The 14,551-nt window shown below is 57.0% G+C and overlaps 1 protein-coding gene across 1 annotated transcript in view; it reads left to right on the top strand.

The window, feature by feature from the left end:
• The first annotated feature begins 9,576 nt into the window (after positions 1-9,576).
• KDELR3 (KDEL endoplasmic reticulum protein retention receptor 3) overlaps positions 9,577-14,551 on the top strand; it is an 11,984-nt gene continuing 7,009 nt past the window's right edge. Inside the window, exons 1-2 of the mRNA XM_044227816.1 lie at positions 9,577-9,788; positions 14,186-14,286. Of these exons, the coding sequence (XP_044083751.1) occupies positions 9,698-9,788; positions 14,186-14,286 (192 nt within the window). The 5' untranslated portion in view covers positions 9,577-9,697. The remainder of the gene's footprint in view (positions 9,789-14,185; positions 14,287-14,551) is intronic.

The following is a 14,551-nucleotide window of genomic DNA, read 5'->3' as shown; positions in this document are numbered from 1 at the left end:
CCCCCACCCCACCCCCTTTGAGGAAGGAAAGTACTCCTTTGCTAGGGTGGAGGTTGAGAGAACACCTAAGTTAGACAGCCAGAAGAACTTCCCTGGAAGCCTGGCCATCTGTGGCTAGTCTCATTTGAGAGGTGGAGAGACTTAGGCACCCTAAAGAGGGATTGAGAATTTTTTGAAGACCAAATCTGCTCCAGCATCTTCTCCAGGCTGATCCCTGAGCGTGAGTCCAGCACACTAACCACATGACTGTCTCTCTTCCCCATGGATCCTCCCCACCTCCAGTTGGGATCCAGTCCCAACTCCCCAGTATGATGTACAGTCAGGCCCCACCTTATCCAGCACCCTATATAACCACACATACACCCTGATTCCCACAGATTCCAGAACATACCAGATGCTTCCACACCTCTCTGCCTTTGCCCGTGCTGTTCTTCCTGCCTAAAGTGCCCTTCCTCCTTCTCTGCCCAGAGATTTCCTGCTGCTCTCCCAGCTCAGTCTCCCCACCACTTCCCCTGGGAGGGCTTCCTGATGCCCCCAGCAGAAGTCATTCATTACCCACTCACTCATTCATCTGGCCCTGGTACTCCAATTTTTTATTGAACCTGTTTGTAAAAGGGGGTCCTTAGCAGTCTACCCCCCACCTCACAGAGGCAGATTAGGGGAGGTAGATGCACAAGAAATTCACAGTTCATAGTAGATGTTCAATAAACATGACCATCCTTTCTCAGTCCTCCCTCCAATATTGTGTGGAACCCCATACCGGATGACCTGTTCCATGCCCGTCTCCTTCATTACTCTGCGGTGTCCTCGCAGGCAGGCAGCCGGACTGGAGTTCCTTCCCAGGAATCTTTGGTGTGAATGGATGGATGAACTTCAGAATCTGAATTCTGGGTTAGTGGCAGGTAAGTGCCTGGTCACTATCACACCTTTCCATGGAAATTAAGAGGATGCGGGTGAAGCAAATGACCTGTGGTCTCTTGACCTAGCCAGAGTCCTGGCCTGGTGGCTGCCCTGGAAAAGTGGGGTGTGGGGGGAAGGAGGGAGGGGCAGAGGAGATGGGGAACAGGGACAGAGGTGTCCAGATCCAGAGCCTCTGATCCTCTGGTATCAGTCCTGAGGCTGTCACTGGGCACAAGTTTAAGGAAAACGTAGGGGGCCGGGGATAGTGACTTCTGGGGGATGGGACGGGGAGGCCTGGTGGCTGTGACATCATAGGGTTTTGAGGAAACCTTTGGTAATGGTCACCTTGCTAGTCGTGGGGCTGCAGCCTGGGACCCCCCTCGACCCCCACCCCTTGCTCATCTCCTGTAAGGAGGGTCTGGTGGAGGCTAGGGTGGACTGGGAGGAGGTTGGGAGCGGCAGAAAGGGCAGCTTCAGTCAGAGAGAGGTTCAGGGACCCCAGGATAAAGAATCCTCATCCCCCAAGCCTTGTGTGACTCTGGCAGCTCACTTCTCTCTGGGCTTCAGTGTCCTCCTCTGTGTGACATCCTATCGTGTCATAGGGTGATAGCCCTATTGTGGCGATGGCCGAAGACTGGGGGAGAATTCACGGTTGTTCAGCCCATATTTGAGAAGGGTGGGGGTAGGAGGTGGAGGTGGGGAGGGGTATGAGTCGAGGGGGCAAGGGAGAGAGACTTGGACGTTCAGGCCCTGGGCAAGTTGCTTATCCTCTCTGGACCTCAGAAGCCTCGTCTGTAATGGGACAGTGTGGACTGGGTCCCCAGTAGGCAAGTAGATTCTGTCATCGGCTAACACAGAAGGGCCCCCTGGGGTGATACCATTGGCCCAGCACCATTCTAGGCCTTCACAAGCTACTATTTCATTTAATCCTTACAAGAACTCTATGATGCAGGTACTTGTTACCCATGGGGAAACTGAGGCACGGGTCATATTGTTATGTGGCCAGGGCCGGCTCTCTGGAAGGGTGAGACTTGCTCTGAAGTTTAATGGGTAATGATGGTAAATAAAACATTTGTCTGACTGGACATTTTGCCAAAGCTTCCAGCCCATTTTCCATTCTCAGATCTGATTCTCACAACGTCTTCAGGAGGGAGACTCTAGGACTTCCCCCCCCACTGCCCCCCCCCATTCCCAGGTGAGGAAACTGAACCAAGACACAGAGAGGGGAAGGGCCTTGCCCAGGGTCACTCAGGGAGTAAGTCAGAGTCTGAGCCAGAATTTAAATCGGATCCTAGTTTCCGGGGAAAGGTCGTTTCAGGCCAGCAGAGCCCTCACGCTTATGAGCTGGCTCACCCCGGGAGCCCAGTCAGGCCTCCTTGGTCCCATAGAGGCCTTGAGAGCCTGTACAGAGGGCCCCGAGGACTGCGGGGCGAGAAGGATTAGGCCAAGCAGGGAGAGGAGCAAGGGAGGCATCCCGGATGGACCCCTTCAAAACGCCAAAGTCACAGAGTCTAGGGGTTTGGGACTTAGAGAGTTCCTTAAAGTCTGGCCAGCCCATTCTATGGATGGGACAAACAGAGGCAGCCCAGCTGCTGAGATGAGAAGTCAGCCTGGGACACAACTGGCCTGCCTCCAAACTCCAAAATCCCAGCAGACCTGAGGGGCGAGGGCAGAAGAAGTGGGGGAAAGGGGCGAGGGGAGTCCAGAGGGCCAAGACCCATCGCAACAGGCTCTGGCCCGGGGAAGGAAGATTGCAGGGGTCTCTCCGGCCCTCCACTCCCACCCTCGCCCACCCCCCCCCCCAGCACTCAGTAGTCACCAGGGTGGAATATTTTAGCACCTATAGAAAAACCGCCGCAGACGGCCGCGGCAGCTGTTGCTAAGGAGACGCTCCCAAAATAGGCCCCCTCCGCCAACCTTTCCCGCTGCTGCTCCTGCTGTGGGGAGGGGAGGACGCCAGTGGGGGGGGGGTGGCACACGAGCCCTGGACCCAGGTTCATCCACCCGCCCTCGCTCCCGCTGCCCCCATGCCCCAGAAGACGAGGGCCAAGCCAGTGACCTGGGCAGCTCCAGGTGGGCAGAGGGTTCAAGGGCGAACCCGGGTCCGCCGGTGGCCTGAGCCACAGTCCTCAGCTGGAGGAAGGTCACCCATATGAGGGGAGATGGGGCAGAAAAGAGCCCCCACACCCAAATCCCCTGCACACTCTCACACGTGCGATTACAGACCTCACGGTTTTACATACCCGCTTGCACACACCACAAGTACAAACCCACAGATGCCCCCTGGATGTTCATGTTCACCACCAAAGACACAAATAGATGCACGGATAAATACATATGCCTCAGACACACAACACACACCTGCAGGCACACAGCACGCAGCCATAAATACACACATTTACATACACGCGCTCCAATATGAATCCCGAATACACACAAACACCAGTGCATGCGTGCGTGCCTGGCCCAGGTACACACACACGCAGCCCGATGTGTATACGGTCTCACAGCACATGGATACACAACTTGTACAACCACATGCCCAGCATGTGGCATTCAAAGAGCATTAAGGGGTGTTACTATCGGGTTCTGGGCAGGAACCACATTCTGGGCTCTCCAGACATCCTTGCTTCGTGGGGGAACTTCTATGATCCAGCCACGGGGTAGAAGATTACCAGGAGGTGCACGGGAGGGTGAATGGAGGCTGCTGTCTCTGTGAATCCGTCTAGTAGGCAGTCTGGGGACCAAAGCATCCCTTGATGTCTGGGAGAGCTACCCTGTTTCCATTCCCTGGGGAGGGGGGAATTCTGGGAGGGGAACTCTCACCCCGAGACTGCAAACCTCTGGGCATAGAGAGTGGGGAGCTTCAGGTTTACCAGGCATCTGGCTGTTACTGAGCCCACAGATGGGACCGGACTGATGAGGACAAGACAACAGAGTGACAGTAGTGATGGTCCTTAACAGGTGCACGACACTTTATAGTTTATAAGCCACTTTTGCACTCGTTCTTTCACACACTTGGTAACAGCTACTCTGAGCTGTCCTATCTCTCCCACCAGGCAGGAGAGGGGACTTGAGGACCACATGGCAAGTTACTGGCTGAGCTGGAACCACAGCCCAAGGAGGTGCCAGCACCCAGCTCTACCTACCAGCCTTCCACCTGGCCGGGCTGCCCAAGCTGGAAAGCAGGCCACCGGGGTGCAGGCCTTGCCTTGGCCCCTGACTCACTCCGTGGTATCGGGGAGTAGCCAAGCGGTCCAGCTCCCCACCTGGAAAGCTGAGAGTGAATCCCAGGGGTGTATTCACCCAGCAGTTTGTGGCCTCAGGGCCAGGGAATGGTGGTTGCCAGATGCCCACAAGAATGCCCGCGCAGGACGAAGGGCACCAGTCGCTCCCCTCCGCCCTTGCCCGCCACCATCTCTCCCAGTCGCCACCCCCACCCCACGCCGCGCGGCTGTCGCTCTGTGCCTCCGGTTCCGTGATCCGGGCTCCGGGTCTTCGCTGACGCCTCGTCACTCGGGAGACGCGGTGAGCGGCTTGCGGTTGCCTTGGGAACCGCGCGGCGGCCCAGGCGCTCGGCGCACGACTCGGAGCTCAGGGCGCTGGGCCTGCCCCGCGCTCCAGAGAGTGGTCTTGGGTGTCTCAGGAATACACCTGTCGCCTGCGGCGAGGGGGGCCGCGTCGCAAGATCTGTTATGTTTTTCTTTTAATTGAGGTGTAACTTACAAACTGTCATACATCAGAGTACAGCCCGCTGGATTTTTACATATGCATAAAACTCGGGTAATCACCACTGGAGCAAGACACAGAACATTTCTAACGAACACTCCAGAAGGCATCCTTGGGCTCAGAGGTTATTTTTAATTGTCTTTTTTTGCACTTCTGGAATAAACCGGAGAAGGAGTGATCGCCTTCTGAGAACACAGAATTTTTGTTTTCTCCTGGCTCTGCTTTGGGGACCCACTCTGGGCCTTGGTGTCCCTTAAAGGGGAGCAAGGGACTGGCGTTTGCCGAGTGGTTTACTTCTTGCAAAGCGCTTTAGGTACCCAGCTAACTTCGCCTCTGATAACTAACCTATGAAATCAGTACTTGGTTTATACCCAGGTTACCCATAAGAACAGTATGACTTGAAACGTTAAAACGAATTGCTGGAATTCCGACAGCTCCTCAGTAAGTGGTGAAAGTTGAGATTTGGACAAAGATCTGTCTAACCTTGATGTTCATCCTTTCCCCTTCCCCTCTCTTCTTCCTGTTTATTGGCCCCTTTTATTTTATTTTTAAAAAATATTTTTTTAATTTATTTGACAGAGATCACAAGTAGGCAGACAGGCAGGAAGAAGGGATCATGACCCAAGCTGAAAGCAGAGGCTTTAACCTTCTGAGCCACCCAGGCGCCCCTATTGGCCCCTTTTAAAGAGCTGTACAGGGACGCCTGGGTGGCGCAGTTGGTTAAACGACTGCCTCCGGCTCAGGGCGTGATCCTGGAGTCCCGGGATCGAGTCCCACATCAGGCTCCCAGCTCCATGGGGAGTCTGCTTCTCCCTCTGACCTTCTCCTCGCTCATGCTCTCTCTCACTGTCTCTCTCTCTCAAATAAATAAAATAAAATCTTAAAAAAAAATAAAGAGCTGTACAAATAATATGTGCAGCCACGGTGGGTTGTATCATATTTCTGTGCCTTGGGACACATAGCTGCTTCTATCTGGGACTCCTACTTTCCTCTCCCAGGTTTTGTCCTTCAGGCAAGCTCCTACTCATTCTGCAAAACCCACTGGGGCATCGTTTGAAGGCTTCCTAACTGCAGTCCTCTTCTCGACTCTCTGCCAATCAAGGGTAATTACTCTCCATCTGTGCCATATTTAAAGCAGGCACAGACACCACCTTCCCCCTCCCACAGTGCCCTAAGGGCTCCTTGAAGCTGCCTCTGGGTTCAGCCTGTAAGGCAGCAGCACACAGCTGGTCTTCCGCAAATGTGGTTGGAACTAAAAGTGGAGGAGAGATTTTGGAACGTTGGTTTCCAGCTGTGCAAAACTTGGACTGCCCTTGCCCTGCAACATGTCATTCAAAAGATATTGGGGACTGGGGTGCTTCCCAAACACCTGGGGCAGAAGCGCATGAAGAGAAAGGCTGCCCTCAGGCTAGGTTAGGGAATGGACTTGACCGTGCCTCGGGAGTGGGACATCCTGGGGCTGCCTGGGAAGAATTCTTTCTTTCCACAGGGGAGCATCCACTCGCGTGTGCTGGAGGAAGCCACAGCGGCCCCTAGTGACCTGCAGGGAGTCCCAGGAGCTGGGGCCCTGAGCTCCCCATTTTTTCCATGGCCCCGCCCAGCGAAAGGCAGCCAGTGAGGTGGGGGAGTATTCGCAGGGTAGTGGTTTTCACTCTACATCCACGTCCTCCTTCCACACAGAATTTGAGACAGCTGGCAGGCTATTCGGTAGGGCGGTGAAGTATGACAAAGGGGTAGGACCAGGAAGGAGAAGAGATTCTTACACACATTTCCCCCTATAATTGAGTTACTCCCCATTCTCTCTCCTTTGACTTCGAATATACAATTCGCTTTGTTAGTGAGGAAAAAAAGAACCTTTGCCCTCTTAGAGCTGAAGGAAATTTCCCTCTTGGCTTCCCCCCAACTACATTCCTACAGCAGACACATTTGGGGTGTCAGGAAAGTGAGGCGTGTGGGAATGAGGAACGCGCCCAGAACCACCCAGCGTCAGGGACAGATAGTGTCTGCTGGTGCCCGTGGCCAAAGTGCTGGCGTGGGTGAGGGCCGAGCATTTTAAATGAACTCATGGTTTTCCTTCTTCTCCACAGGCAGGGCTCATTACTAAGAACAGAGTGGTAGAACTTTCGGGAGAGGGGTCTATGTGACCTGGGGGGCAAGAGACAAGTTTGAGCCTCAGTTTCCTCATCTGTAAAATGGGTGTGATGATGGGGTGCCCGGGTGGCTCAGTCGGTTAAGTGGCCAACTCTTGATTTTGCCTCAGGTCATGGTCTCAGAATTATGAGATTGAGTCCCAAGTTGGGTCCGTGTTCAGCATGGGGTCTGCTTGAGATTTTCTCTCCCTCTTCCTCTGCCACCCCCTCCCCCCGCCCTGACTGCTTGTGGGCTGTCTCTCTCTAAAATCAATAATCAATCAATCTTTTAAATGGGGGTGATGAGCTCCCTGTCTTGAGGCTTCCTGGAGAGACTGGGAAGACTAAATGCAAAGAGGACCGGTCACCAGTTGGCAATACTTTCCCCTTCCTTATCCCCATTCACAGATGGGAAAGCTGAGGCCAAAGGAGAGAGAGGACATGGCAGGCTCAAGTGCACTATGGCAGGCCCAGGACAAGACCTTCTTGGCCCTGGGGCCACACGGCCTGGGCTCTGTCCCTTCCACCACCATGGTTCTCAGACCTTCCCTGGCCTTGGTCAGTTCTCCTGGGGGATGGTTGGGGGAGGGGGGCAGCAGGTGGCGGTGGCTGGAGAAAGATAGGAAAGAGGAGAATTCTAGCCTTGTTCCAGCCCCCGCGGCAGTTGGGACTGCTTCTCAGGAGGACAGATGTTTCACCAAATGGCAAATGCACGTGCTTTTCCCTGGCTTGGGGAGGAGGTGGGCGCTGAGCGGGAGATGCCAGCTGGGAGGGCCGAGAACCGTAGCCGCACCTGAGGGGTTTAAATAGCCACCGCCTTCTCTGGGCAACGCTGGAAGAGAGGCATCTGGGCAGGATGGCGGGGGGAAGCAGGGAACAGAGCAGCCCATTCAGAATCTGTCACAGCCCGGAGATGAGTGCCCGGCTTCTCCTCCCAGAGAGACTTGGCCCATGCACCTCCCCTCCCTGGACCTCCATAGCTGTCACCTGCAAGGTGAGGACTTAAAGCGTCCTGGAGAGAACTACTTGATGGCTGTTGTCATCCCAATGTCCCTGCCGGGGCAGGAGTCCCCACTGCGACATCTTTGACAAATGGAGACCCACCCCCTGCTCACCTACCTTTGGTGGCAGAAACCGCATCATCTCCCATGATGACCCACAGTGTAATGTATTAATTTATTTGCATAAACCGTGGGGGGGGCCTGGCTGGCTCAGAGGAGAAAGCAGCTCTTAATCTTGGGGTCATGAGTTCGAGTCCACTTTAAAATAAATCTTTTTTTTTTTTTTTAAAGATTTTATTTATTTACCTGACAGAGACACAGTGAGAGAGGGAACACAAGCAGGGGCAGAGGGAGAGGGAGAAGCAGGCTTCCGGCTGCGCAGGGAGCCCAATGAGGAGCTTGATCCCAGGACCCTGGGATGATGACCTGAAGGCAGACCCTTAAGGACTGAACCACTCACGTGCCCCTAAAATAAAGTCTTAAACACACACACACACACACACACACACACTAACAACAACGCACGAATTGCATAAATCCTGGAGTTAGACTGTGTGTTGGAATCTAGGCTCCACTACTTAAAGTTTGTGTGACTTAACCTCTCATGCCTCAGTTTCCCCAGTGTCACATGGGACCAGTAGCGGCACCTCCCTCACAGCATCGTCGAGATCAGTGCCTCTCAGACTTCCGTGTGCCCGTGGAGCAGCCGGTGATCTTGTTCACCCGCAGATTCAGAGTCAGTGAGGCTGAGCTGGGGCTGGAGACCGCATTCCCAGCCCGGGATGCAGGTGCTGGGGGCCCTCAGACCACACTCTGAGTCTCAGATCCCATCACAGCAAAGCCTCTCTGGCTGTGGTGATGGGGGCAGGAGGAGGCCAGCGTTTAGGGAGAGATGAAGGGCCTGGGTGGGACAAGGGCCTACTGGGGTCGAAAGGAGGGTGGTAATAAGGGCCCTTAGCTTAGGCGGTCCGCTCTCACAGATGCAGAGACCAAGGCCCGGAGAGGGGGGGCAGACCTGCTCAGGCCACTCGCACTGGGAGGACTCCTGTCTGCTGGTGGTCCTTTGCCTTTCCCCTTTCCTGCTTCCCACCTTGGTGGCCAACAGCCCACAGCCCTCTGGAGTCTCCTGGTCTGTGCTCCTGTGTATCATCTTGTACCAAGGAAAGGAAAACATTAGGGGGACCTGGATCTCCTGACAGACATCTTCCGTACAGTAACCTCATCCTACAGATGAATCAACTGCGGCCAGGATGGGAAGGCGTACAGCGCGGAGGCTGGGCCCAAGGTCAGCCTGACTCCAAACTTGACCACCATGGCTTCACCTGCTACTGGTCAGGGCAGAACCAGGTGGGCCTCCCAGTGAACAGGTGAGCGAGCTGCGAATCCGGCTCCCAGCAAGGAGGAGTTGAACCCCAAGTTGATGGTCACATTTAGGGGTACTTCCAGCACCCTAGGCGTGTGCCAGGCACACGCCTGCCAGCCCGCGGAACCCCCCACTCCACCCTGGCCCACGCCTTATTAGCCCGGGGTGCAGATGAGGGGACTGAGGGGCGACAGGGGCGCCGTGGCTGGCTCAGGGTGGCGCGCGGGAGACCGCGGTGGCCGCGGGAGGATGGGGGTGGCTGAGTCCGCGGCCGGAAGCCCCCCGTTTCGCCCGGGCCGCCCCGCCCCAGGCCCGAGGCGCTGGGCCGGGCGGGAGGCGGGATCTTGGGCGGCGGCGCTTCCTGGCTCGCCTGGCACGGTGGCCGGCTGGCCACGTCACCGCCCGGCCGGGGAGTGTGCGCTGGCCGAGGGGGCGGCGGGCGGGGAGCGCGGGGCTCGGAGCGCGGGCAGCGGCGCGCGGGACCCAGAGCCGGGCCGGGGACGTGGCAGCCGTCTCGCCCGCCAGAAAGTTTCCCGGGAGGTGGCGGCGCGCGCTGCGGGGCCGCCGGGGGCACCATGAACGTGTTCCGGATCCTCGGCGACCTGAGCCACCTCCTGGCCATGATCTTGCTCCTGGGGAAGATCTGGAGGTCCAAGAGCTGCGCGGGTGAGGGTCGCCCCCGGCGGTGGTGGTGGGGGGGCGGAGGTGGGCCTGGGTCGGGCAGCCCATGCAAGGCTGGGATGGCGGGGGTGGGGAGGGTGGGGGGGCTCCCGAATTTCCCTTCAGCGCGAGGGCTTCGGCTTGGCGGTGCCAGAAACTTGTTTTTGCACAGCTCAGCGTCCAAAGAAAATTTGAAGTTTTTGCCTTATCAAAGAAGGGCTGGCGGAGAAAGGGACGGTGGCTGGGCTTGTGCCTCCGCTCACCCCCACCTTCTCTGCCTTGGCATTGCCGCTGCTGGTGGGAAGAGGAGGGAGATTAGGAGGAAGTGAGACCCTCTCCCCCTGCCAGTGGCTCCCTTTGCTCTGGAGGAGCTGGAGGCCTTAGGCCCAGGGTGGGATCTGGAGGTGGGGGAGGTATGCACACAGGAAGTGGCCTCCAATTCCCGGGACCTGCTCCTTCCTTTCCCCACCACTCTCCCCTGCCCTCTCCTGGGCCCTCTTCCCTTCCCGCAGGAGGCTGTGATGTGGCAGGAGGGACACCTGGCCTGGCCCTGGTGCGCAGGGAGCTGCACATGAGCAGAAGCCCAGGGATGGCAGGAGAGGTCCCCCTCTGGCCCAGCAGTCTGGAAGCCCCGCTGGGGGTTTAGAGAAGTTTCGAGATGGGGCTGGTGGTGACCCCCCCATAGACTCAGTGCATTAAGAGGCTGCTGCAGCCATCTTTGTCCCCTGCGGTCCCGAGGCGCCCACCCTCTGTTTGGCATGGGGGCAAGGGGGTACAGAGGACTGTGCAGGGGGCCAAGGAGGCAGAGAGCAGACCCCCCCTCCCCCACCAAGGCTTCGTGAAGGGAGCAGATCCGCTGGGTCCCGGAGGACCGGCAGGGTGTTGCCCAGGAAGGGTGCGCTGCGCGGAGGGCACTGGGGGCACAAAAGCCTACAGGTCGCAGAAGGCAGGGCACGTCCCAGGGAGAGTGAGCAGCCTGATTTGGGGGTCTCTGTAAGGGAGATGAGGGAGAGGGGGGCCTTGACTTTCAGGGTAGGGAGTTGGGACTGGGGAGTGATGGAAGTTTGGGGAGCGGGGGAGGGGGCCCAGAAGGGACCTGAAGCAGGTCACTCCGAAAGCTGTGTGGCCCCTCCAGAGAGGAGGCAGAGAGAGCAGTGGGGAGTCAGCCAGCCTGGGAGGCTTGTGGAGGGTGAGGGGTGGGTGCTGGCGTGGGAGGCATTGCAGACGGAGTGGTTCTGGACCTGCAGGCCATTCCAGTTTTCCGCCTCGGGAGAGACAGGCCCTCACGGCCCCTCAGATTCCCACTCGGGGGAGTGAGGCAGCTCCGGTGAGGGGAGGAATCTAGCTGGGCCTGTCCCCGCGCTTCCGCAGAGGGCCCGGGCTGGGATGAGCAACCATGGCCAGGAGGGGGCGCTGTTCCCCGCCCCGACCCTAGGCCCCCTGGACAGAACTGGGACCACAGGGGCAGGGCCCTGGGCCCCAGGGGGCGGGCTTTCCAGCAGTGGGAGACTGCCAACAAGCAGCGGCCAGAGCAGCCAAGTAAATGATACGGTGTGTTAGACGTGCTAAGTGCTACAGGGAAAGGCGAAGGGCAGCTGGGTGGTGCATCCCGTGCGTGTGTGGAGAGGGGTGGGCATAGGCCTGGTTGGGATATGAGGTGAGGTGCCCGGTGCTAGCCCTGCCCACCCCGAGATGCGGAGCCTGGGGAGACCCTCACTGACCACCTCTCCCATCCCCCACAGAGGTGGGACCCTGGGATTTAGTTCTCATTCAGCCACTGACGCACCGTGTGACCTCAGACCTCAGTTTCCCCATGTGTGAAGTGGAGGGAGGGTCCCGTATGTGCTCACATGTGTCGTACCCCCTCACACCCCCGTTCCCTGAGGGACTCTGGCCAGGGACCAGCTCCTGTTCGTTCCCACATCCTGGGTCTGTGTGTGTGTGGCTAGCGCTGGTGGAAATTTTTCACTGTGTTCCAGGGAGTGGGAAAACCTTGGTGCCAGGACTCCCAAGCACTGAGGAAAATGTGAGCAAAGCCTGGGAACCTGGCAGGCCAAGGGCACAGAGAGGGGAGGGGTAGGGGAAGGCTGTGGGGGCAGGTAGCAAATTGTCCCCTACTAGACGCCCCTCCTGGACCATCCTAAATGGTGCTGAGGACCTCTCTGCAAGGCTTCTGTGGGATGGGACAGCAGCAGCATAGCCCAGAGCTGGCCTCAGGTTAGCATTGCCCCCTGGACTGGACTCCACGCCCCATGCCTAGGGGTGGGCCCCCCCCCCCCCCGAGCCAGCCCCACTGCCACAAGTCCAAGGCCCAGACCCGCAGGGAGGCACTCTCTTTCTGGCCAAGTCCTGTCCCACCTGTGTGAGTCTGCTCGTTTCACAGTGAGGACGGTGGGGCTCAGGCCTGCCATGCTGGTAGGAAGACTGGCACAGGCCCCCCGCGCCTTCCAGAACCTGAGGGCTTTGGTGGTATCCATCCTCAGTCTTTAAAGTTGTCCCCCTCGGGGTGCCTGGGTGGCTCAGTGGGTTAAGCCTCTGCCTTCAGCTCGGGTCATGATCTCAGGGTCCTGGGATGGAGCCCCACATCGGGCTCTCTGCTCAGTGGGCAGCCTGCTTCTCGCTCTCCCTAATAAATGAAAATCTTTAAAAACAAAAAGAAAGAAAATCCATGTCCCCTCCCCCCAAAATGTCCCAGCCCCAGAGGACTAGATAAGGCACCACTGAGGCCAATAAAGGAACCAAACCCTGAATCAAGTAATGGTCACTTCTCGGTGCCAAAGTCCCCAGTCATTTTCCTTACCTATAGGCCATTGGTCGGTAAGTGGAATGGAGTGGGGTTTGGCAGCAAGGACGGACTTGGGGAGACCAGGGAGACCACCAGGTAGGGTGCTGGGTGGGTAGGGGGCATGGAAGTGGGGGTAGTGGAGCTGGGGAAGACAGAGGGGGAGGAACACAGGGGAGCGACCCTAGGATGGCTCTTGGTTTCCTGGCTTGAGCATGGAGGGGACAATGGTGGCATTCTCAAAGGAGGGGAGAGAGGAGGAGGGGCTTGAGGGGATAATGGGGAGGTCCGTCAGGCTCGCACCGAAAGGCTGGAACTCGGAGGAGTGTCTGGACCCAGGACATCCCTGGTTTAGGGACTGGGAGAAGCCGGGGTAGCCCTCCAACGATCAGGTGACGAGGACAGGAATGGCCAGGGGTGGTGAGCCAGTGGTGTGGATGGTCACAGAAGCCATGGGAAGGATGTGGTTCTGAACAGACACTGTCCTCAGCTGGCTCTGGGGAGGCTGGGTGAGTGAGGACAGAGGTGACCTTTGGATCAGAAACGCAGGCATCACGGCTGGGAGTGGTTTGCTGAGGTGCCCAGACTGGCGTGGGCTTATCTGTTGGGTGAGGGGAAGCGGGGGGTGAGGGTGGGGGGGCGGGTAGGGCTCCCCTCGCCCTGGACCCACCTCCGTGATGTGGCAGAAGTGACCACAGCAAGATTCAGGAGCGTGACAGCTCAATGTAGTGCTGATTCCTGGACTGGTTTGTGGGACACAAAAGGGATGTCAGCGGGCAGTTGGGAGGAACCGGACTAAAGCCCGGAGTTTGGTCGGCAGTGCCATGTCCATGTGAATGTCTTCCTTTCGGCAAATGTCCTGTGGTTAAGCAAGATGTCAACGTTAGGGGAAGCTGGGTGAAGGGTGTGTGGGACCGATCGGTACTATCTTTACAATTCTGCCAATCTAAAATTAGCTCAAAATAATAAAAAGTTAAAAAAGAGAGACCAAAGCAGGTGAGGAGAGAGCATGAGAAGCGCGAACCCGGTTGTGGCAAATCGATGTGTGCACGTAGGTGTGTGCACAAGCGAAGATCTGGGAGGGGCCCGCTGAGTCTTTGGGATTCAGGTGACTGCTGCTTTCTTATTTATAGCTATGTATTCTCTTTTTTGTTTTATGAAGGATAAAAATGGAACTTTTGTAAGTAGAAAAAAAAGCATTTTTAATTTTTACAGTTTGGAAAATAAAACAGAACGCTCCACTGGGTCTGCTTTTTCCTCCACTTTACACATTGTAAAGTCTGTGAGTTGCTCTGCAAAAGACAGAGCTTTGGGGACCGTTGGTGGAACTCTGGGGGCGGAGCGGAGAGCCTCTCTCACTGAAGGCGAGAGCCGAACCTGGGCAGGCCCGTGCCGGGGCCCTGGGAACTCGGTGTCTGTGCACATGATAGGAACTCAAGGGATCCAGCAGGAAGGGCTGTTGCTGACCCTCAGAGAGGGACCGTGCAGGGACAGGGTGTTGTCACTTGAGTGGGACTGGACACCCTGCACACCTTTTCAGCTCAAGCTCTGGACTTCTTGAGTGTTGGTGGGCCTAGGAGTGTCAGTGTTCCTATTGTCTCCTGTCCTCCTTTGCCCACAGGCATCTCCGGGAAGAGCCAGATCCTTTTTGCCCTTGTCTTCACCACCAGGTACCTGGACCTGTTCACCAACTTCATCTCCATCTACAACACAGTCATGAAGGTGAGGGGCGGGTGTGGCCATGGTGGCAGGGCCTGTGGAGCCCGGCACACTGAGACCGTGTGCTTGGGAACTCAGGCTGTGGAGGCAGGCAAACCCGGATGTGAAGCCTGTGTTAGCAGCTGCATGGGACCTGGGCTTGGGCAAGGCATCTGGCCTCCATGTACCTCCCTTTCCTCATTTACAAGGTGAAGATAATACTAGTACTCACCTCAGAGGCCTTGTGGTGAAAATTAAATGAGGTAATACCTGCAAATACACAGTAGCC

This window comes from Neovison vison, chromosome 12 (assembly GCF_020171115.1).
Source record: "Neovison vison isolate M4711 chromosome 12, ASM_NN_V1, whole genome shotgun sequence".
Taxonomy (NCBI): domain Eukaryota; kingdom Metazoa; phylum Chordata; class Mammalia; order Carnivora; family Mustelidae; genus Neogale; species Neogale vison.
Note: the sequence above shows the minus strand (reverse complement) of the source record. Positions and strands in the feature narration are given on the sequence as shown.